This window comes from Pollachius pollachius (genome assembly GCF_949987615.1).
Source record: "Pollachius pollachius genome assembly, chromosome: 1".
NCBI lineage: Eukaryota > Metazoa > Chordata > Actinopteri > Gadiformes > Gadidae > Pollachius > Pollachius pollachius.
This window is the reverse complement of record NC_136934.1, coordinates 39,890,998-39,914,932: the sequence shown is the minus strand read 5'-3', so window position 1 is coordinate 39,914,932 and position 23,935 is coordinate 39,890,998. Positions and strand designations below refer to the sequence as shown.

Here is a 23,935-nt window from a genome sequence, read left to right as displayed (position 1 = left end):
TGCTTTCCAATAAAGATAAAAAAAACGCATTCTTCATTCGGCAGGGGAAATGGGAAATGCTTAGAGCTCTGATCTGGCACTGATCTGTTATTTATAATGATTTAGTATAATGTGGCATTTGAGCATGGGAGGCAAACACTTTTATTCAAGTAATGCTCACAACAAAGTATAATTTGATGTACTAAGTCTGTAAATATTTCTAACAAAAGAGGTAATCGTTAGGGTTACTGAAACTAGACTGTCAACATATTCGTTCAGCTTCACCAACATCGGAATACAAGGTTGTCTTGACGAAGGTTTGATATATATCTGTAATATGAGCGACTTCTTTACTTTTGTTTAATGTTTCTATTTTCTTAATGTTGATATGCACTTTTCACTAAATAGGATAGATTTATGTAAAACCCTACCACTGTATTTAAGGCTGCTTGTTCAAAACCACCATGGGTAACAGCACAACACATACATAATATTTTCTTCAAGGGTGACATAAAAAACTGCTTCACCACCTGTTCTGCAGTCTGCTCGTTATATTTGGGGACCAACTAGTGCATCAATTAGACGATTTACTGTGATTATTTATCTCTTATGAATATGCCAACGTATGTTAGTAGTTTGTTTTTTATTTTTTTTCCAGTTTTTAAACATTTCCAAGGAACAGAAGCATCCTTTATGCTACTTTGGGTCAGAACTCTAAAACCCAGCCCTGGTTCCAAAAGGTCAATTCAGATCTGTTAAATGCACTATATCTATAAGGCCTGATATCAGTACATTTTGATGATATGCCCTACTATAGAAAGTACCACAAAAATATAAATGTTAACAATTAAATGATTCCATGAATTTGGTTAACAGCCATGATATGAAAAAAACCATTGAGGGAAAAAAAGTATATAAAAGTATATGGACATTTTCTCTGAGAGAACTTGCTCTCTTTGTGCACACCTGTAGGCTAAACTGCTGATTTACCACACTTTGAACACAAAGCTGACATCCACACGGCAGTACACGACAAGACAAGCCTGCTTCTAACCACATAGTACTCTGTGGTGCCGCGTGGAATAAACTGCACTGCAACCAACGATATGGATATTCAACAAGAAGACAACACGAGCAGAGCACCGGGAGGAAGGAGGAAGACGAGTGAAAGGGAGCCGGGCCAATCACAGACGTCGCGCTGAGCGAGAGAGTGAGAGAGAGAGAGAGAAAGAGAGCTTGGGAGAAAGCGAGAGCTAGAGCTAGAGCGAGAGAGCGAGAGCGAGAGAGAGAGAGAAAGAGCGCGCGAGAGAGAGAGAGAGAGCTAGGTAGAGAAAGAGGGAGAGAGAGAGATAGAGCCATAGCGAGAGAGAGAGATCTAGGGAGAAAGAGAGTGTGAGAGAACTATAGCGAGAGAGAGCTAGATAAAGAGAAAGAGAGAGAAAACCCTGGGCCATGTTCAGAGCCTGCAGGCCCCGGTAGACCACCGCGCAACAGTCCCTCGCCCTCTTTCTCACCACACGGAGATCAAAGCAGAAGAAGGAACCGCAGAGAGTATGTATTGTGTGTGTGTGTCTTGTGTTCTGTGCCTTTCCCTTTTTGTTTTACTGCCGTGGTGGAAGTAGAAGTATAATACAGAGTAGAAGAACCATTCATCTGCACTCCCTATTGTTCTGGTCAATGCCGGCATAATATCCTTACTCCACTGAAACTAAGAGAAGAGAATGACTCAGATATATTCCCCTTTGTATTAGCCCCGTTGTGGTGGCTGCAGCTGTGTGTGAGTGTGTGTGGTTGAGTGTGTTTGCGTGTGTGTGTGTTCCTGCCACTAGGGAGAAAAGGGACAGTTCGATAAATGACTTAAATAATGAGCAGTCCCAGGAGCTCTCAACTTAACCACAGTCTGCTGTGATAAACATCTAGATAGATATGACCCCCCCCGCCCCCCCCAAAATCCTTATCTCTCACATGTATGCACACACACACACACAACTCTATCTCAGAAAACACCTAGGAAAACCGCACATGGTACACACTGGACTCCACAGCTTCCTTTAAGGAATATGCATCAAGGAAACAGAGCCGGCGGGCTGAGTCAGGCACTTCCCTTTACAGCTCGCCATGAGAGGGATAGTATATCATTCCAGGTGGCTGGCGTTACGCCCTCTGCTCAGACTTCCCGCGGCCGTGACGCGGCACCAACGCATTTGAATGAACATCGAGGCAACGTGTGCGTGGTTCATCAACACACAGAGACACACACACACACACACACACACACACACACACAAAGGGGCTTGGAAGCGATCACGGAAGCACAAACAGAGTGAGACAAACAGAGAGAAACAAACAGAGGCAGATCATGTGGGGGGGAGAGGCAGCAGTGAGAACAGCAGCAGCGGTAGGCAAGGGAGGGAGGGGGAGGGGGGGGGGGGTAGAGAGCACTGCCTTCTGCATGAAGGTCATGATGAGCCGCCCCCCCCTCCCACCCCCTTCCTGTGACCTTGAGATTAATATTTAAAACTGCCAACAGTCTACACACACACACACACACACACACTTGAAGGTGTACGGAGGGCTGGATGCCCTCTGGCCACTGCCGCACTGAAGTTTCATTAAATGATTCTGAATCTGGGTCTGGACAGAGAATTAGATCATCGCTGTCCGTCCATATCTCGTGAATGGGAAGTGTAAGAAATTATAAAGAATCCACTCAATATTTGATGAACGCTATCTTTTCCTATTTTCGACAGAACACAGACCGGATGATCAAAATAATTCATCTTGGCGATTGCATCACGGCCACGCGGCCATTTTTCCCCCCCTGCCGTGCAGATGCTGAGGGGCCACTCAGGGCTGCCGTGATGAGATGCAGGAATCAGCAGAGGAACCCACGACACCATGTTCAGCCATGTTTAAGTGCCGGTACAGCACGTATCGCGATTGTGTAAATATTGAGGTACGATATTCTGATGTTTTCGGTGAGATTAGATCTCTTGGGTGGTATAACGTTTGGGATCCATCTTCATGTTGCTTATTTAGTGCTCTTCTTTTTAATTTCCCTGCTCTCTCCCTCTCTCTATGTTTTCCCCTCTTTCTCTGTTGTAATATGTTAAGATCAATAGACCTTGTTAGAATTTATACTCTACATTGCATTGTCTTTATCACTGCATCCACCTATTTTGTTTCATTTAGCTTATTTTATTCTCCCGTAGCCCTCCCTTTTAGCTCCCTCTCTCTCTCTCTCTCTCTCTATCTCAGAGGGAAAACCACCGATCACAAGGCATTGGCATACTCCTTAACTGGGTGAATCATCTGTAGTACTTATACTTTAATGGAGGCACAGACACACACACAAACACACACACACAAACATAAACACAATAAAACACACTCACAGACACACACACACCAAGCTGCAATAGACTGCATCTAGGCAGACATAAATAAACAGGCAAAGCAGGTTAGGAAAGTTTATTTGAGTGTGTGCGTGTGCGTGCGTGCGTGCCTGCGTGCGCTTGCTTGTGTGTGTACCGGGGTGTACGTGGCGGCTGGGGGAGGCAGGGTATCGGGGTTTTTGGGCGGGTTATGACGGCGCTGCAGCCGCGCTGGCTTGTTTCATCTCGTGTTTATCGTCTCTTCTTCTATGGTTAGCGCGACGTGTGGCACACAGCATTAGGGTCTTCTTTTGGAGCGGACCGCGGGGCAGCTTACCCCCCGTGGCCGGAACAGCTTTATTACGCCCAGTGTGGGACCAGAGCCTGTGTGTTCCTGTGTGTATGTCTGTGTGTGTGTGTGTGTTGTTTGTATGTGCTAGTGTGAGACGGTGGGCATCTTTCTGTGTGTATGTGTCCATGCACATGAGATTGGTTGTTTGATTCTTTTATGGTGCATTTCAGTGTATTGTTGCTGCTGTGAAAGAACCTTGGTAGTGGTTGTGTTTCTGTGTGGTTGTGTGTGTGTGTGTGTTCATGCATGTGCGTGAACGCGTGCGTGTGTGTGTGTGTGTGTGTGTGTGTGAGTGAGAGAGTGAGTCCGTCTCTGCAGGGGAATGTTAACAAAGCCACTGGCAGAGGGTAGTGGCGGTGGTGGTAGTGAAGTGGAAGTGGAAGTCAGGTCTATGTAGTACTAGGGGCTTCTGGGAGTTCTGGCTCACTGTACTTCAAGTGAAAGAATAGATACAATAATTCAGAAAGGATGGCTCTGGGATATAGGACATTAGAGGGATTACCACGACAACCCAATGGCTTCACATTGTCATCAGAATTCGCACTGTTGTGTTCGCATTGAGACACGCGACAATCTGCATGACTCCCTCCCTTTCTTCCTCCCCCGTTTCTCGGGTTCAGGTATGCTCTCATTTGCCATCATGAGATGTTTCAGAATACCTCGATATACTATCAGAGCCCGCCCGGACCCTTACTCTAATACATCTTTATCCCCCCCCCCTCGCCATCTCGCCATATATCTCTTCCTCGTCTGATGAGGCAGCTCACGTCATCTGCACCTCAAGACCTCCTCGGTTCCCTCCACCCTCGCCCGTTAACAAGCCCACACACGTCAAGCGCGCTCGCTCTCTCTCTCTCTCTCTCTCTCTCTCTCTCTCTCTCTCTCTCTCTCTCTCTCTCTCTCTCTCTCTCTCTCTCTCTCTCTCTCTCTCTCTCTCTCTCTCTCTCTCTCTCTCTCTCTCTCTCTCTCTCTCTCTCTCGATTGTCTCCCCGAGATAGTGTGTGCGTTCATAAGTACACACGTGCGTATTCTTCTGTGCACGTGCAAGCTGTGTATAGACGAGCTCTGATCATGTGTCTGGGGTTGTTCTTTTTTTCCCCAGTTTTTCTTAGAAGTTTCTCATGATTATTGAACAGTCTAAAACCCGCTAGAGGTAACGGTAGTGCTCTTATAAAGTGCACGTGTGTGTGCACGGGGTAAGCCGTGTGCACGGCCCCGGGAGCCCTGTCCACCTGGGGGTTGGAGCTTTGCGACGTGTGGTTAAACCGGGCTGAAGGTAACCGCACCACGGTGGTTCCTGCACTGAGGGAGCCTCCGCGTTGAGACACCCAGCGAGACAGGGCCAGCCTAAGTTATATTCATCAGGGTAATTGTGCGGGTGCTGCGGGCGCGCGGGAGGCGGGCGGCTGTTGCATGAGGAATGGTGGTGCTCGCCGTCGCCGTGGCAGCCATGAATCACAGCTGGAGCCGCGCGCCTCTCCTCCGCCGCCATAAAACAAAAGATGGAGATGAAAAATGCAGCAATTAAGTGATTTGATTTCTGCTCTAGCCTCCTGTCCTCCTCTCTCTGCCGGCCCCCTTCCCCTTCCCCCGCCACACACAACACACACACACACACAAACGCAAATTCCAACATTGAACACATACATATATACATTAAAATATGCGTGCGCACAAGTACACACACACACATGGGTACAAAAAACACATGTGCAGCCCTCACACACTATATCTGGGAGACTAAGTGTCACATAAACACACGTGGAGATGAGTATTTATTGCTGATGTGTTGTGTGCGGAGTGCGTCCGTGCCACGCCACGCATTAGCATGTCCCGGCTCCCTGCAACACTTAAACAATAAAAGCAAATCACCTTGAGGAGATTGATGTGGGATGAGCTCGGTATTGTGGTCCTTTACCAAACACAGGACATACAGTGTGAGCTCATCCCGGGCCAATAAACACACGGGAGGCCCGGGTTACGGAGAGGCGTCAGAAGCAGATCACCTCTGGGATGGGTTTACGGGGGAGGCCTGGGAACAACAGCTATTGTTGTGATGGTGGGGGGAATCGTACATTACGGGAATACAACATATGTACAGTGTGTAATGTTTCAATATCTGCTTATACAACCCAACGGCTACAACGGGTTCTGTATTTCTAGGAAAACGTATGCTGTTTAAATGTGTATGGAAATGTCGAATTTCGTAAGGTTAGTGGTGTTTCGAATTCAAATTGAGACTAAACAATTCTGTTGCTTATAATGATAATGCATACGGCACATCTGACTGAATCTCATTCTGCATGGGCAGAATAACTGCATATCTAACCGACAAATACTATCCAAGCCTCGTACTACATTGGCAAAACAGTGGCATATCTTACTGACAAATACTCTCTAAACCTCCTTCTGGATGGGCAGAACATGGCTTGCATGGGGCATGGTATTTAGTGGACTGCCTTTATTTCCAGTTTTAAACCCACGTGTTCCTTTTGGGTGGAAACGACACGGCATCCGTCCCATCGCACTGTAGCTGTGCTTGTGGCAGCGTGAGCCTTTGGTGTGTGTGCTTGTGTGTGTGTGTGTGTGTGTGTGTGTTTGTGTGCGTGTTGCAGAGGAGGAGGCAGTGTGGGTGAGGGGGAGTCGGTAGCTGTGCTATGCCTATGATAAAGTGCCGCACGGGCCCAAACATCCATTGAGTGAGCATGGTGCTCATTAATCCTGCCAAACTCCACTTGTTACACATGAGCACAGGAAATCATGGGGCTAGGTAAACAGGAAGCGGGCACGATCCATCACCGTGCAGCGCAGAGGAGAAGGAGGATAGAGAAGGGACCACACCGATACCGCAGCACAACACACAAACACACAGGGGCTTGCGACCAGGCCCTGGCGGGACACGCATACACACCCACACACATAACGGAAACGCACATATGCTCATCCTCATAGACACACACACACAAAGTCTCTGTCACACACATAGATAAGATTAAAGTCCATATAGAGTAGCTATAGAAGATATACATATCTATCTACTGGGGGACACACACATACACTGTCACACACACATACACACACACACACACACACACACACACACACACACAAAATATCAAAAAGCTTTTGGTGGGCATGGAGAAAACTTGTTTTTATTGAATAAAACAATAGGTTTGCTCTTTCTTTATTTTGCTGTGATTTCCATTCTTTCACCAGCAGATCAGGCTGGTGTGGAGTGTAGTGTGTGCTGTTTGGTACTAGAGAGAAATACTGCCACATAGCCTGGAGAGAGGCAAATCAATGGAGTTTGACCCCGGCTTGACCTCTTGTAGAATTGGAGAATTATTGGACCACACTGGCCTTGACATTAGCTTATTTGATCCGTGTGTTTCAAAACAACAACAGCTCCTCTCTCGCTGTTTCTCTCATATTATCCGCCTTTCTCTCCCTGTCCATTCGCTCCTCTTGCTTCATCTACCACCTACTAAATACTGATGAACACACAGCGCCCCCCCCCTCCCCCACACACACACACACACACTCACAAATCAGATGAATAATGCTCTTTATGGGCACAGCCCAGCGGTTAGATCGGATAGCAGAAAGAGATCAGTTATATCTTTGCGCTCGCCTGGCGGTACCATTTACCCAAACCATCGGCGGCACGGCGTTCCATACATCTCAGACAGCGTCGGGGAACAATGCTACGTACACCCATTAAGCCTGCCGAGCCTGGGTTTCCAGTTAATGGACAACTCAGTTCCCACACACACAAACACACACATACACACTTCCTCTTGTTTGAATCTCTCGCATTCAAAATGGCTGCCCTACAGGAGGACAGCTCACATATGCTGCAGCACTAAAAAACACAAGACCCAATATCTTCATAGATTATACATCACCTCTTTGGGCCCTCTTCTACCATCACTCACCCACACACACACACACACACACACACACACACACACACACACACACACACACACACACACACACATCCATATACACATACACATGCACATACACTCACACACACACACACACACACACAACTTAGCAGCTCATAATATTTATTCTCCGTGGTCATGATCCAAACAGTAGGGGGCAAGCCTGGGAACCTCAGAGGGCTGTGAAAAAGGTAAAAGGTCAAGGTGTCAACCGAAGGTCAATCAAAGGCGATTAAAGCGGGATCAGGTTGGGCCGGAGACAAAAGGTCACGGGGGTCGGGTGGGTCCAGGAGCGGGGACCCGTCTGTCACCGGCAGGAGGCCGGGGTCGATGGGTTCCTCTACGGAGACCAATTGGGTCACACACTGAGGTATGGGAGACAGGTAACACACTAAACGTAGGGTAAGACGGTGGAACCATGAAGAAAACGCTGTGTTCTGGGAAAGCAACAATGGTTGCCGACTCCCCGGAAGGATTTGTTTAACGCAACATTTTAGATCGATTGGGCCGAGCCGGAAACGTAGATAAACAATGTAATGGACGTTCCCGACTGATCACTGTGACGCGCTCTAAAGCAGGGATTCAGAGTCGCCTTCTCTGAGGGGCCGACTTAACATGCGAACCAGTCACAGCGTAGTTTGTGTGATCTGTGGAAAGCAGGAGGCTATCTCTGCTCCCACTTAGCAAATCAAACCGTGACATATCTGCTCACGTCCCAGAGACATCTCGTGCTGCTGTAATATCTTTATGTGGAGATGTGTCAGCACACAGGAACACCATGAATTTCAATTTGCTATAAGTTGATCCTATCCATTCTACACCTTTTCATACATAGAGTTGTGCGCGAGGTACAAATTGTCTTGCGAGCACGAGATATAACAATGCCAAATATTCATTTCCACATTTATAAACAGAGAGAGAAAGCGCCAGAGCCAGAAATTCAATGAACGAGTGGTGGGGGGGAGCTGTTTACCTGCGTCTCTATCTACAACACACCTAATATAAAAGGAATTACAGCAGAACTCATATGAATGAGGAACTGGCATCCTTTAGCGTCACCATGCCAAACACCAACTGAAGCGCAGCACCAGAACCCCCCCAACACACACACACACTGACACTAACAACCACACACACACACACCCCCGCACACTCATTCACTCGGCTTCCAAAAGGCACATCAGCATTATGCACTCTGTGGAGAAATGCAGGGACACAGTCAAACACGAAACAGGAGTGATGAGCTAAAGCCGACAAATAAACAGACTTGCATACATGCGCATGCATGGGCACACACACACACAGATGCACACGCACACACGCACTTTCGGTATGGGCTCCCAGACTACACCCAGTCATCAGGGACCTGTATGGCATTACCCTCCGTGTGACTCCAGCCACTCCAGAAATAGCCTCTGTAATGTATTCCCGCCGCCACCGTCGATTTTGCACAATAGTGCCCTTAATAACACACTCCATTTCTGTTGGCATAAATAAGGACTCCATTTCCATCTTATTTCATGCAAATGAGAGTGCGGGCTCCCAAACAGGTAGTGGGAGTTGTGTGTGTGTAGCGGTCCTAAGTGTGTGTGTGTGTGTGTGTGTGTGTGTGTGTGTGTGTGTGTGTGTGCGCGCGCGCGTGTATGCATAGTCAGTATGCATGGCAACATTAGAGCTGGGAGGTAAGGTGTGTGTGTGTGTGTGTGTGTGTGTGTGTGTGTGTGTGTGTGTGTGTGTGTGTGTGTGTGTGTGTGCGCGCGCGCGCGTATGCATAGTCAGTATGCATGGCAACATTAGAGCTGGGAGGTAAGGTGTGTGTGTGTGTGTGTGCGTGCATATGTATGCATAGTCAGTATGCATGGCAGCATGAGAGCTGGGTGGTAAGGTGTGTGTGTGCGTGTGTGTGTGTGTGTGTGGGGGGGAGGGGGGTCGGTTGGCTGATTCCAATGAGTGTTTGAGGGACCCCCGCAAAATGTGCCAAGCACTCCCACGCCGGGCCTGCCAGCGGCGTGACGGACAACGTCGCTTACCCCCCCCCCCCCCCCCCCCCCCCCCCCCCCCCCCCCCCGCTGTGTTGCCGCGCCAACGCGGGGTGTCATTACAGAGGCCGTCACAAACCCAATATTTATCCAGGAGAATGGTTCTCCGGGGAGCGCCAGACCATCGATGCCCACACACTCCTGTACGGCAGGGTGTCACTGCACACCTACCAACCCCCTTCCCCATTGGCTCCTCTGTTTGGAGCGAGCCAATGGGCTTTGACACTGAGACAATGGCTCGCAGCAGACTAGGAAGAACAAGAAACCAATGAGAAACCAATGATTTCACACAGCGTCTGAGGAAGGGGGCAGCTGTGAACGCCAAGAGCACGTTTTGGAGGTACTCTACTTCAATCGTTTTGAATGACTTACTTTAATCTACTTGTATAATAAACGTTTAACAGACACTTTTATTTTTTGATCCAGAGCAGTTTACAGGTTAGGTTACACAGCTGTCTGTTAGATTCCACAGTGGCTGAGCATAAGTCGAACATCATAAATATTCCAAGTAATCAATATTTATGTTGATTTCTGTTTCTCCTATCTGTTGAAAAATAAACATCACAAAATATCGAGGTAGAATAAAAAGGCCTAGTTTAGTTATGTATCAAATTAAAAGACAACTAAAAACAGCTGTTTAAAGACAACTTAAAAAACTGTAAACAGTTAGTGGGTCATGCAGTGCCTTGACCGTTTTTTATTTCATGTTGAGATATGCATACACAGGAAGTACATTACATCAGTGTGAAATATTACTCTAATTGCCTTTTAAGCCAGCGGAACAAGTCTTTTTTAAGATATGCAGATTTGTGTTAGAGGTCTGTAAAACGGTGTGCGCATGGTGGTAAAATTAGTAGGTTAAGTGATTAGAGAAGAGGAGGGGAGAAGAGGGGAGGAGGAGGTGGTCAGTTTAAACAGCTCCCACAGCTTCAAGAAAGGTTAATATCTCTCTCTCTCTCTCCCTCCCTATCTCCCTCCCTCTCTCTCCCTCCCTCTCCCTCAGCTGAGACCTGTGTGACTTACAGCAGGACCAGGATTGCAATAGATTAAATCATAAATTATAAACCATATCTGCATCTCTACCTCTCTCTTCCTCTAGCTCTCTGGTCTATGTAGCATTTGCTTCCTGAATCGCTCACTATTCATTTTTTAACTCACCCCATTTTTTTTCTCCATAGTGAGAATAAATATTATTCTCTCTCCATTTCCTCTCTCTCCCTCACTCTCACCAAGCCTTCCGGCCAGGGCTTTCTGTTTGGGAAACAATGAGTTGGAACAGTCCCACTCTTTGTGTGCATGGTAGAACTGTTTTTGTGCACGGTAGAAGTGTTTGTGTGCACGTGTGCTGGCATGTTTTTGTTTTGTTTACATATATATATATATATATATATATATATATGTTTGTATGTGAGAGTGAATGAGGGAGTTAGTGAGTGTTTATATACTGTATATCTGTGCATGTGTGCGTATGTATGGTCATGCGTGTGTGCAAGTATGTGTGTGTTTGTGTGTGTGTGGGAATAGGTGGACAGAAAGGGTGGACGATGTGGAGTGAGAGAGGGGATGTTTGGTGCAATATAACCGTGGATAATAAAATAGGTAACAAACAGAGTATAACACAGACCATGTAAGCCTTCATTCACAGCAAGGTTGGGATTAGTGGGAAAAAGGAGCCGAACCCAGAAAATATGTACACACACGCATACACACACATGCACGCCCACGCCCACACTCGCACACAACAACACAGACGTCAACAGGCCAGTTCCACTGAGAGAAAAAGCCCCCCTCCCCCCATCCTCTCGGTCCAGTCTCCCCCTCCCTTCCCGCCTACACCACCACCCCCCACATCCCTCACAGTGTGAAATCAAATTTCCATGTGGCTCCCGTATCTGTTGCGCAGCGAGGTGATTTATCAGGGATGCAAAGAGCATGCAGAAACAATCTTTATTACATCCATTTCCTGCTTGTCAGCCGGGATCATGTTGGCTGTTCATTAAAGGCGCGGCGCAGGTGAGGAGAATGCGTCCCGATGCCGTGATAGATTGTCTGCTCCCCCGTGGTGACAGTCGCTGGATGGATTGAACAGCGGGGGGTGAGAAGGGAGGAGGGCAGGGAGGGAAGGAGGGAGGGAGGGGAAAAAAACGCTGACTCTGTCGCTCTACCCTCTGTCACACATGTGTTTTTTTTTTTTTATGTGGCCGGCAACGTCTCAGATATAGTTAAAAAAATACACACACACACACACAGACACACTAACACACATACACATACACAAGTGTATACACAAAATACATACCCACACAGACACACAAACACTGACATGTGTATACACACATGCACACAATCACTGACATATGTATGTACACACAAATCCACAAACTGGTAGTCACACTTTTTATCTCTATGGTCAGATGGACATGGGCAAGAACACAAAGTGGTTAAAGTTCAAAGGTACACATATGCCTTCAGAGTCACACAAGTAAACAATAAGGTTGCCAGACTGTTTTCACCTTCCCTGACATTAAAAGCAATAACTGCTACATTTTTTATGATTTGCTGGAAACAGATAACATTTCCAGTCTTCTGGTATCTATCAATTTGAACATTAAACAGAAGTTTAGACTTCATGAATCCATCTATCCATGACACAGTTTGTCTAAAAGGTGTCACAAAAAATAAACAAAACCAAAAACAAATTCTCCCGTGGTAGAAAAAATAAAAACGGTTCAATACTCAGTTTTACCCTTGAGAGATGCCTTATTGTTTTGATGTGCGTGTTTTATGCGCGGGACACCGACAAGCCGATATTGTTATCAAAAATAATGGTTGCCTATAAAGACTTCATCATCTTTGTTAGCTGAAGCACTTGAACCTCAAACTGCTCTGTTCTAACAGCAGCAGTAGCTTACAGCAGCAGCCATCATAGCCACGGGTCGCCCTCAAAACACCACATTTAGCCAGGCAGGCCATGCACAATACGGACATTATTATCCTGCTATTCGCAGATCCTTCCCCTGACAATAAGCAGCAGCACTTTATCTAAACTCAACCGTTTCATTTTTATATTCAAGTTTAACAACTGAGCGGTGTGTTTGTTCAGATATTCAGGAATCCCAGGGCAATTTGTAACCCTTATTCCAAACCATATTCACCTAGAGGAAAACAGATGGATCCAAGAGATAGCTGGGACACTTTCAACATAAGGCATTAGGGCTACACACGCACACATCTATACCGTAAACACACACACAGACACACACACACACACAGACACACACACACACACACACACACACACACACACACACACACACACGGAGTGCCACTAACTCACCAGGCCTAATCAGAGGAGGGCTGATGATCCAATGACCACTATGTCTATGAAACATAGGCTTGTCTTGCCTGATCGCTGCATCATTTGCTCTGGGACGGGCCCGGCCTCTGATGCTGCCGATGATGCTTTGTGTTGTCACCGTAAACTGCTTGAATTAAAGCCACATGCTATGGAGTCCATAATGACAGAGAAAGAGATAGGGAGAGAGAAAAAATGCAGGGATACAAACACGCACACACACACAGCTAGAGCTAAATTAGATAAATTAGAGGTAGGGTGCATGAGAGAGAATGAGAGATAGAGGGGCAGAGGGAGAGAAAGAAAGAGCGAAAGAGATAATGGGAGAGAGGGAGAGAGACTCAGAAGGGGAGAGAGATGCTATAAAACAGGCTACTTAAATAATGGGCAAATACAAATCAATGTAACGGCACAACTGTGACGGCATGATCTAGGGAGAAGAAACGAGGACAAATAAGTGCAGGGACACGTGTACGCGTGTATGTGAGGCCTCACGACACACACGTGCACGCACACGCGAACACTAACAAACACACACACATGCACGGGCAAACGCACATGCACACATACACCCACACACACTCTGAGGGAGAGAAATACACTGAAGAGAGAGACAGAGACACGCACACACACACACGCACTGAAGTAGGGAAATGCACTTGAGCCACATACACACAGACACACACATGCTGAAAAACACAGACTGGTGGACGCACTCACACACAGGAGCTCCCAAGGCATAAATTGAAGGTGGCACGGTGGATTTGATTGAACTTTGTGGTGTGGCCTCAGACACCGATTACATTACCACAGAAACAGAGGGATGGGCGGGGGAGCGTGTGTGTGTTTGCATGCACGTGTGCGTGTGTGTCTCTGCCAGTGTGTGCGTTTGTGTGCATGCACGTGTGTCTGTGTGTGTGTTTGTTCGTGTGAGTGTGTGTGTGGGGGAGTGTTGTTGCTTATGGAAATACAAAAAAAGCCCTTCAATGGGCTTTGAATCAGAAGTGCAACAGAGGTGCAGCATGTACTTGATCCTTCACAGGCATGCAAGAAAAGGGAAGGAGAGAGAGAGGGGGTAAGAAAGAGAGGAAGGGAGAATTAAGAGAGTGGGAAAGATAGAGAGAGAGAGGGAGAGGTACAGAGAAAGAGAGAGATATAGAGAGAGAGAAAGAGAAAAAGAAAGAGAGAGAAAGAGAAAGAGAGAGAGAGAGAGAGAAGGAAGGCTGAAGTGACTTTCTTCCCCACTCTGTGCCAATTTTAATGGAAGGTGGCAGGAAGATAGAGGGAGAGAGCGGAGGAATGACAGAACGAGAGAGAGAGAGAGAGAGAGAGAGAGAGAGAGAGAGAGAGAGAGAGAGAGACAGAGAGAGAGAGAGAGAGAGATCCTTGCCCAGTGGAATCAATACAGAGAGGTGGAGCGGAGCACAATAGCCTCAGAGGAGAGGCGAGGCAGTGGTGCAAGTTTAATACCCCCCCCCCCCCCACACACACACACACACACACACACACACAAACACACACACCCTCTCTCTCTGATTCCTTGCTCTGCACTTGCTCCTGACATTTTCCTCTCCATCCATTTTTTGATATTTTCCCTTTTTCTCTTCTTTCTGTCTCCCATCCCTAACCCAAAACCCACTCTGTGTCTGTGTGTCTCCACACATAAAAAGAGATGCAGAGCAGAGTCCCCCTGCCAGGCCAAAACCAGCATTACATCAACCTACTTCTACTGGAAACCCAGCAGTGGCAGTGCAAGCAATTGGCCAAGGCAATGTGAGAACACACACACAAATGCGTGCACACGCATGGACACACTAAAATATGCACCAATACAAACACACACATTTTTAAGGACAGTGCTCTACAATAACAAAAAGTCCCTCCCTCACATTCAAGCACACACAGACTCAAGCCTGCACACACACCTTTAAAATGCTTGTGCGTGCACAGATACACACACGCACACACACTTAAGCCTGCAAAAAACACACCTTTAAAACACTCACACACACACACAGCAGAGATCAGAGGAGCATGTGCACTGACAACAACACACACTCTAACACCACTCCAGCTCTATCAGCACTTGAGACTTAGTGGGGCTTCAATTAGTTCTTGATGAATGAGCCCATAAGATGCTGTTCTCTCATTTCCCTTGTTGCCTGATATCCTGGCAATCAGAGAGAGAGATAGAGAGAGAGAGAGAGAGAGAGAGAGAGAGAGAGAGAGAGAGAGAGAGAGAGAGAGAGAGAGAGAGAGAGAGACAGCGAGAGCGAGAGACAGCGAGAGCGAGAGACAGCGACAGCGAGACAGCAAAAGAGAGACAGCGAGAGAGAGAGAGAGAGAGAGAGCAAGAGAGAGAGAGAGAGCAAAAGAGAGAGATCCTCATTGTGGCATGACTGAAGCCTAAATGGGTTGGGGGGACTGGGGTTGGGTGTTTGGTGAAGGGGTTGCTACTGCCACCCACATAAATCATTTTCTCTTTTGGCGTCTATCTCAATGACGAGCAAGGGTTCAGCACTAACTCTAATCAAGCCAAAATCTGACAAGTACCCACCTCTCGATGATGTCATCCTAACAATCACCCATCCATCCATTCATCTGTCCTTCAACTTTTCGAGGCGAAACCAGGAGCAAAATTCCAAAAGAGCCAAAAAGTACAGCGAAATGGTACGATATTAATTCTAAATATTTTTTATGTTCTAATAACAGGTAATCTTGGGTTTAGCATCCGCTCAGATTCCTGGGCCGGAAGTCCAAAACTGAAAGGGGTGGGGTTACCTTTTCTCCTGCTTTTTTATCGAGATATTCTACCGTGAAACGCATCGGCGAGTGGCAAAAACGTTGGTGTCCGAACAGGGTGTTCTGTGTTTCAACGACTGGTTCAACCAGATGTAGTAATGTAGTAATGTAATGTAGACACCCTTGTGTCTGAACATGGTCAATTAAAGAAGGTATCCTTCATGTGTGTGCATAGGCGGTTGTGTCTTTGAATGGATGAATGGATGAATGAATGCTTGTGTTTCTGTGCATTTGTTTATTGAGCTCACCATCATCGATGATGCTGACCACAACGCCGTTTCCGGTGATGTTCTTCTTCCAAACCGGCATGACGTTAAGGTCCAAGCTACTGGACCTGTAGGACGCCTGCGCAAACTGAACACACAAACAAACACACAAACAAACACACAAGTTACTATGATAAATCACATTGTCTCATGACTAAACATCATTACACTACAGCCATCATTTCTTTTGTTTGTAAACACTGCATGCCTTTTCCTGGTTGGTCAGATATATAGGCTTACATATAACTAATACTTATTTCTCCAATATTCCTTTTGTGCAAAATATCATCAAATTATTGAGTCAAATATGTATTTTTTTGGGCACAAATGTTGCAGGGTAATTGTTACTCATTTACAACACGTTTTGCACAGATTTCTGTCCCCTGGCTTTACCTACTGCTCCTTGGACACCACGTGCCGTCTCACCCACCAGGAGTACATATGTCTCTGTGTTTAATCTCAACAGGCCACCTCCCTCTTATGATCACCTGTCCTGGTGAGCTTGTGGGATGTGGTGACAGCAACACATCCCACCTGACCCTGGTCGTCTCATATCATCAACAAAATGGCCGCTCCTCATCCCAAAGTGCAGCTTCATTGACAGTTTGCAATTAGGTAGCATTCCACGAAGTGCTGATGGGTGCTTTTTTCAGAGGGTGTTACCTAATAGCAGATATATATGTAATACCCCCCTGTTAAATGTGGAAAGTTGGAAGGCGGTTTAGTTCTGAATGCCTAGGCTTACATCCATGATATTTTTAGTCAACGACAAAAAGGTTTAGTAGTGTGTAAGTTATACCATCAACAAAATGGCCGCTCCTCATCCCAAAGTGCAGCTTCATTGACGGTTTGCAATTAGGTAGCATTCCACAAAGTGCAGATGGTTTTTTTTTCCAGAGGGTGTTACCTAACAGCAGATATATATGTAATATCCCCCTGTTAAATGTGGAATGTGGGAAGGCGGTTTAGTTCTGAATGCCTAGGCTTACATCCATGATATTTTTAGTCAACGACAAAAAGGTTTAGTAGTGTGTAAGTTATATTATTGAAGACTCAGCCAATCAAAGAGAAACGACTCTCGCACACACAGTCACTATATTCAGTGTTCTGAGAAGCCTAAACAGCGTTTTTTCCGGGAGGAAGACATAAACAAGAGTTGGAAGAGAGTGAGGGACAGAGAGAGACAGAGAGGAAAATAGAGGGAGAGAGAGAGAGATGGATGAAACAAGCCAAAGGAGAGCAAGGCAAAGGGAGATGAAAGGTGCACACAAAAAAGAGGTAAAGACAGCAGCGACGAGAGTCAGAGAGAGAGAGAGAGAGATCATAAGATATGGAGAGGGCAAATGAGAGAGAGAGAGAGAGAGAGAGAGAGAGAGAGAGAGAGAGAGAGAGAGAGAGAGAGAGAGAGAGAGAGAGAGAGACTAGATGAGTCTAACCGAACACAATGGATAGCGAGTGCACTCTGTGACGGTGTGAGAGAGGGGATGGAGGGAGAGGAGAGATTGGGGGGAGGGATGGGAGGGAGGGGGTGCACGCCATGGGAGCAGAGCTGCTTTGTGGTGGGAGAAGAAAAGAGCTGGCAGATGAATGGAGGCAGCTAGCAAGCTAACGTCCACCAGAGCAGAGCAGGCTAGGCCCTGGGGATTCCACACACACACTCTCATACACACACTCTCATATGCGCACACACACACTCTCATACACACACGCAGAGACACACACACACACACAGAAAAAACAATCACAAACTCACACATACATGCAAGGCATGAGCACAAATACACCCACAAAAAACAATCCCAAAAAGCACACACACACACACACACACACACACACACACACACACAAACGCACAGACACACACACAGGCTAGGTGGTAGGAGATGGCGTACACTGAGGAGCGACATGGACAGGAGCACAGACAGGCTTGTGTGGAATCATGTGACCGTGCGCTGAATGCTCATCACCTGCATGCTAAAGAAAATCATTGCAAATTCTATACCAATAAATCAACGTTTTTAGTGTTTGCGTGGAGTAATAGGCGCACACACACACACTCACATTTACTAACTTTCTATCCCTGTTTAGAGACACATAAATATAAACAGACACAGACCGCAACAAGAATATAATCTCTCCTGCCAATGTCTCAAAGATATTCCCAGTGTGCCTAGGTTAAAACACACAAACACACACACAACTAAACAAGTCTTACATGTTTACAGTTTACTTCCAGGGCCCGGGATGGATTTGCTGTGCTTTGAAGAGCTTTGAAGGGGCTCCTGTGTTGAGGGGCCGTATTCTGTCTAAACAACACTGACAGGCAAACACCACGGACACTCCGGAGTATACATGCACTCAGTGAGGCACGTGTGTGAGGTTTCTGCATCCTCTGCAGCCAGACAGCTCACCGGTAAAAGCTCATAGCATAACCCTCCTTTAACATAGCCTCCTTTAGCATCCGCACATAGTCAAGGCAGCCAATAGCAAACCAAGGGCCAAACCAAAAAGACCAAACACAACTTCAAGCATACCGGGGTAATCGCAAGTTGAGTTGGTCCCGGGCTGGCAGGCTACCGACACCGGTCAGATTTCTGACCCTCAAATCAATATCCATGTTCACCATAGGATGTTAAGATACAACACGCAAGTAGGCGAGATAGAGCAAGAGAGCAAGAGAGCAAGAGAGAGAGGGGAAAAGAGAGCAGGGAGAGAGAATCAGCAGACCATCCACCTCATTAAAGGCACCCTCTATTAAAATAGCTTCCATTTAAATCTGAGAAGCAGAGAGCAAAACGTGTATATGCTGCAGACGAGGCGACAACACTCAGAAACGTTGTGCGTCATTCTTCATTCAAGTTGTATTTCTGGAACTCAATACAAATCTGACCCCCCCTTGATCCCCCATCGCTCCAGCCACACATTTCGGTTTCTTCCCTCTTCTCCAATTGTCTGCCTGGATCCTCCCCCCCCCCCCCCCCCCCCCCCCCGGAGCTTAAGTGTCGATCAATCCGTCACCGTGGTGATTCAACGCAGGCTCTCCCTGACCCCGCCCCCTCCTCCTTCCTTGGGCTCCGTCAGATTACACACTCGCCCTATCGATCGGCTTCTGAGCCGTCGTGCCTCCCCGTGGGTGTGAGTGTGTGTGTGTGTGTGTGTGTCCGCGCACACAGTTGTATTCCTTTCATCTGGTATTTGTTTCGTCACTGTGGACCATAATAGTTTGTTACCTTACAAGAGGGCAGCACACACATCAGGTGGGAACATGCTCCACTTAGTGTGTGAACATTGTGGATTTAACAGGTGTTGATGCGTTGGAGGCCGGGACTATAGGGGCCGTAGACGGTGACCCCAGTAAAAGCTCTGATTTACAAGGCCTTCTATTTACGTGATGCATGGAAATAGCAGTTGAACTGGAGGCATTGATACATTTACAATATTTTATTGTTTAGATGAACTTTTAAAAATAATTATTATATGATTATATAATAATAATAATAATAATAATAATAATAATAATAATAATAATAATAATAATAATAATAATTGCAGCAAGAGAACTTGTTAGACCACATAAAAATAATAATAATTAGTGTAATTAATGCTAACCAAAAACTTTTCACTGAGCGGAAATAAGAGCATAAAAACATGGATACATCTCACTGTTATAGTTCTCATTGGAGAGACCGGAGAGCTGATTACATCAAAGTTTTGAAGTGTCATTTCTAAACATTAGTGGATCTTGAAAAGATTGATCTTCCGTAAAATTATCCAAACAAATCAAGATTTCTCTTGGAATAACACTTATTTCCTGGAAATGCTTTTCAGACCATCCATACATAAGATCAATGCAATCACTGATTGAAATTGATTGTAACTTGAACCTGGTGGGAAAACAACAAAATTAAAATTACCACCACGAAAAGCAGAAATGTCCAAGACTGTGAAAGGCTCTCAATCCATGCAATATTGTCGGCAAAGAAGAGATAGAACTCCAGTTAGTTGGGTGATGCAGATTTTGTAGCAAATGCCAATGAATCTTGCATGTTGGTCTTCCACACTCAGAGATATTCAACTTCGACTCAAAAATACACTTACAACTGTCTTGTAAGTTATTATGATACATACACACACAAATATATATATATATATATATATATATATCATTTTTGTGTAGTTATCCCTGAATAAACAACCAGCTTCAGTATCTTCATTGCAAATATTTACCCAACTATTTTTGCATGCTTTTTGTCTGAAGGGTAGCACTGCACATATTTATAATGCAAGGGAATGTAAGACCGTTTTGACAATATGGAGGAATGAACATTTTCTTTTCATTTTTTTAATTCAATATGAATCACAAAAATGTGGGTAGGGTCTGATAAGCCCGACAGCGCTCGCTACCTCACGGATACTTCATTTGTTACCTTCTATTTGTTTGTTACTGTCTACAAAATAAAATGTGTTTTCCTGAACGTGAGCCGTGTTCCAATTCTTCGCTGTTGCTGTATTGCTTCCTGGATCAGGTAAATGGTTGGCGGCTTGGAGTGCCACTGCCTTTTGGAAGCAATGTTTACGATTCCGACACAGAGCAGAGACCTTTTCCAAAGTATGGTCAACAGATGAAAAGCAAACAAAAAACGAAATATCTCTACTTGATTGGGTGGGTCCTTCGTGGCTGTTCATGGTGAACGAGTGGAAGGGGTCTGATGCAGGCGGAGTCAAGCGAGGAGCTGGCTGGTCCAGGACCCTCTCGGGGACCAGCCCCAGAACACACAGCCTCTTGGCCTTATCAACACTAGACATCTGCCTCTGGTCAGCATAGATCCCACCCCCTTAATCGCTGTCCTTATCTCTCTCTCTCGTTCTCTCTGTCTCAAAGTTTCTATCGCCCCCTCTCTCTCATTCTCCCTGTCTCCATTTCACTCTGTCCCTCTCATTATCTCTGTCTTTATCTCTCTTTCCATCTCTCTGTCTCGCTCTCTCTGTCTCCATGTATCCATCACCCTCTCACTCTCATTCTCCCCGTCGCCATTTCTCTCTCTCCCACTCACTATCTCTATCTTTATCTCTGTCTCCAGCTCTATCCCTCCATCTCTCTTTCGTTCTCTCCATCTACATGTATCTTTTTCCGTCTCTCTTTCATTCTCTCCATCACCAAGTCGCTCCCTCTCTCTTCATCTCTTCTCCACATCCAATGCAGTCATTCATGAAAGGATGGCTGAACCATGGCAGTCACATGTGAGGAATCATTCACATGCACATACACAAGTGCACATAAACAGAGACATGTGCACAACCACACACACACACACACACACACACACACACACACACACACACACACACACACACACACACACACACACAAACACACACACACACACAGAAGGTAAAACACACACACACACATGCTGTTAACCCACCAATTCCCATTGCAGGGGCCAGAGAGGGTCATTGAAGGTAAGGGGAGAGTAGTCAGTCAGCTTCTTCCTCTTCTTGGACCTCCTGTCAGTTACATTCTGCTGCCTTGGAGGCCCTGCAGGCAAACACACACACACAGACAGACACACACACACACACACACACACACACAGACACACACGTGTACGTGGGAGAGTGAGCGAGTGTGTACAAAACATTTGCGTCACTAAACTAGTGTCTCTATTTTTTAGGTTTGTTCTGTGCACTTTGACACCAGGAAGTCCTCGCTCGCCTCCAACCAACGGCAAAAGGCTTCCCAGAATTCCCCTCTTTTTCAGAGTGATCCTGAAATACCGCCGGCAGATTACAATATGATTACCATATGATTAGCATAACATTACCCCAGCACAGCTTGGTGCGCAGTCTGCGGACATGCTATCTGCGTACCCAGAGCCGCACCTTTCTGCGGGCACACGATACACTTACGGCATCCCCACCCCAAACAGACAGCCCTACCCCACACTGCTTTACTGTGGCTGACGCAAATTGACAAAGTCTGCCACCTTCTACAAGAGATTTCTTAAGTTTTGTTTTTGCTTTGTTTCTTCGCCTCATCCTTTCCTTTTGACTTTTTGACTCTGACTGTGGAGCGGTATCTCCTTGTGCCTCATTCTGAGAGAGAGAGGGGGTGAGAGCGAGAAAATGATAAAGAGATAGTGAGAGAGCGCGATGGAGAGATAGTGTTAGTGTGCAAGCAGGCAAAAAACATTGCTTACCACGGCAGTGTGTGAGTCAGCGCGCCACTGCTACCTTCACTTTCTCCCAAAGCCAACACCTCCTTCTCCCCCCACACATCCACCTTCTCCTTGACCAACTCCGGCTCCCCCATCACCCCCACCAACTCCATCCCACCTCCACTCCCAGCGTGTGCTGAAGAAGGGCCCCTCTGCTGTATGCGAAGGAACCACACGGTACGGCGCGGGTGCTACCCTGTGACATAGCCGCGGGCTTGCCTGAAGGAATTAGGCTTGTTGTGGTTCTTCAACAATGTTTAAGTTGATCCCAGTGGGTTTAGCAAGCCATTTCCAGACAAGGTGTTTTTTCATGTCGGATAGGAAATAACAATTGCCGAAACATGAATAAAAAATGCTTTATGTCCAAATGTACCTTAGCGCCTACGAGGATAAACTGGCTCCTTCAAATTGAGTGGCATGGTTAGTTTTTAGCTTTGATCATTGGATAAACGTTTGACTGAAACGGTTCATACTTCAAATGACTGGAATCACTGGTCCGATCTAAGAAATTGCAATAATGAATTGTGTGTATTCATTCTTGCAATTATTAAATGTAATTATTAAAGTATATTGCTAAATAGCAAGCACAATATGTTTTCAGTCTCCATACACTGAAACATTTGATGAACTCACTGCTCAAAATAAAAACACCCAAAACTTTAATTTTCCATTGGAACGAGAAGAGAAAAAATAACGGTAATATATTCAGAATTCCAATAAGCAATGACCTCAGGCATAATAAAAAATTAACTGCACCCCTGCAGGTATTACTGGTGCAAAACAAACCAGGTAAAAAAATCTGCCATCCATCACTTCTCACCGTGAACTTGACTTGCGTCCAGTTGTGTGATAGAGAAACGTTTGTCTCTATGGAAACCCTGCTGCCGCTGGAGCCAAACCACCTGCAGAACCAACCACACAACTGCTTATTAATCGTTGTACCAGCATCCCAGAACCCGAATGAATCAGAAGCATAATATTTCAACACTTTTTTAATTTGAGTTTTTGGTGCATGCATCTATAATACATTTTTGTTGTGTAACTAAATGGGAAGTTTAAATTAACATTTTTGAACTATTTTTAAATCCATAAAATTGTAGGAGAGTAAAAGCAAATGAGTTATTTAATTCTGCTCTCATCTCATGCTACGGTGTTGGCAAAGAGAGTGGCCCATCTTTACAAGTACTGGGGATGTATGCCGGGCAAATCAGGAAAAGGGTTTCCATCTCACCCTTTTCCCCTGAATCCATCGTCTAATCAGGCTGATAAGAATGATAAAAACCTTCCCGTTACTTCCTATATACACATACAAATATATACAAACAACATACACACACACACACACACACGCACTCTTTTCTCTAGCCTCTGCTTTGATCTGATGGGAAGCTGGCCCTTGTGAATGAAAGAAAAGAAAGAAAGAAATCAAACAGCGCACCTGCACACACACACACACACACACTTGCAAACACACACACAATTCCAGGCCCCTGCTGTCGTCTGCCACTTAAATGTGAGTGGAAGAGGTTGAAAATAAATACAATCGGGAGCCAGCAGCAGCCTTTTATGTCCTGAAAGCCTCGTTGCTGTATTTGCCTGC

At 45.9% G+C, this 23,935-nt stretch overlaps 1 protein-coding gene across 1 annotated transcript in view; it reads right to left on the bottom strand.

Annotated features, from left to right (window-relative positions):
• LOC307088400 (neuroendocrine convertase 1-like) overlaps positions 1 to 22,448 on the bottom strand; it is a gene marked incomplete at both ends in the record, with an annotated part of 85,509 nt that extends 63,061 nt beyond the window's left edge. The window contains 3 exons of the mRNA XM_079754286.1: positions 16,100 to 16,205; positions 21,544 to 21,656; positions 22,352 to 22,448. Of these exons, the coding sequence (XP_079610412.1) occupies positions 16,100 to 16,205; positions 21,544 to 21,656; positions 22,352 to 22,448 (316 nt within the window). The remainder of the gene's footprint in view (positions 1 to 16,099; positions 16,206 to 21,543; positions 21,657 to 22,351) is intronic.
• Positions 22,449 to 23,935: the final 1,487 nt, after the last annotated feature.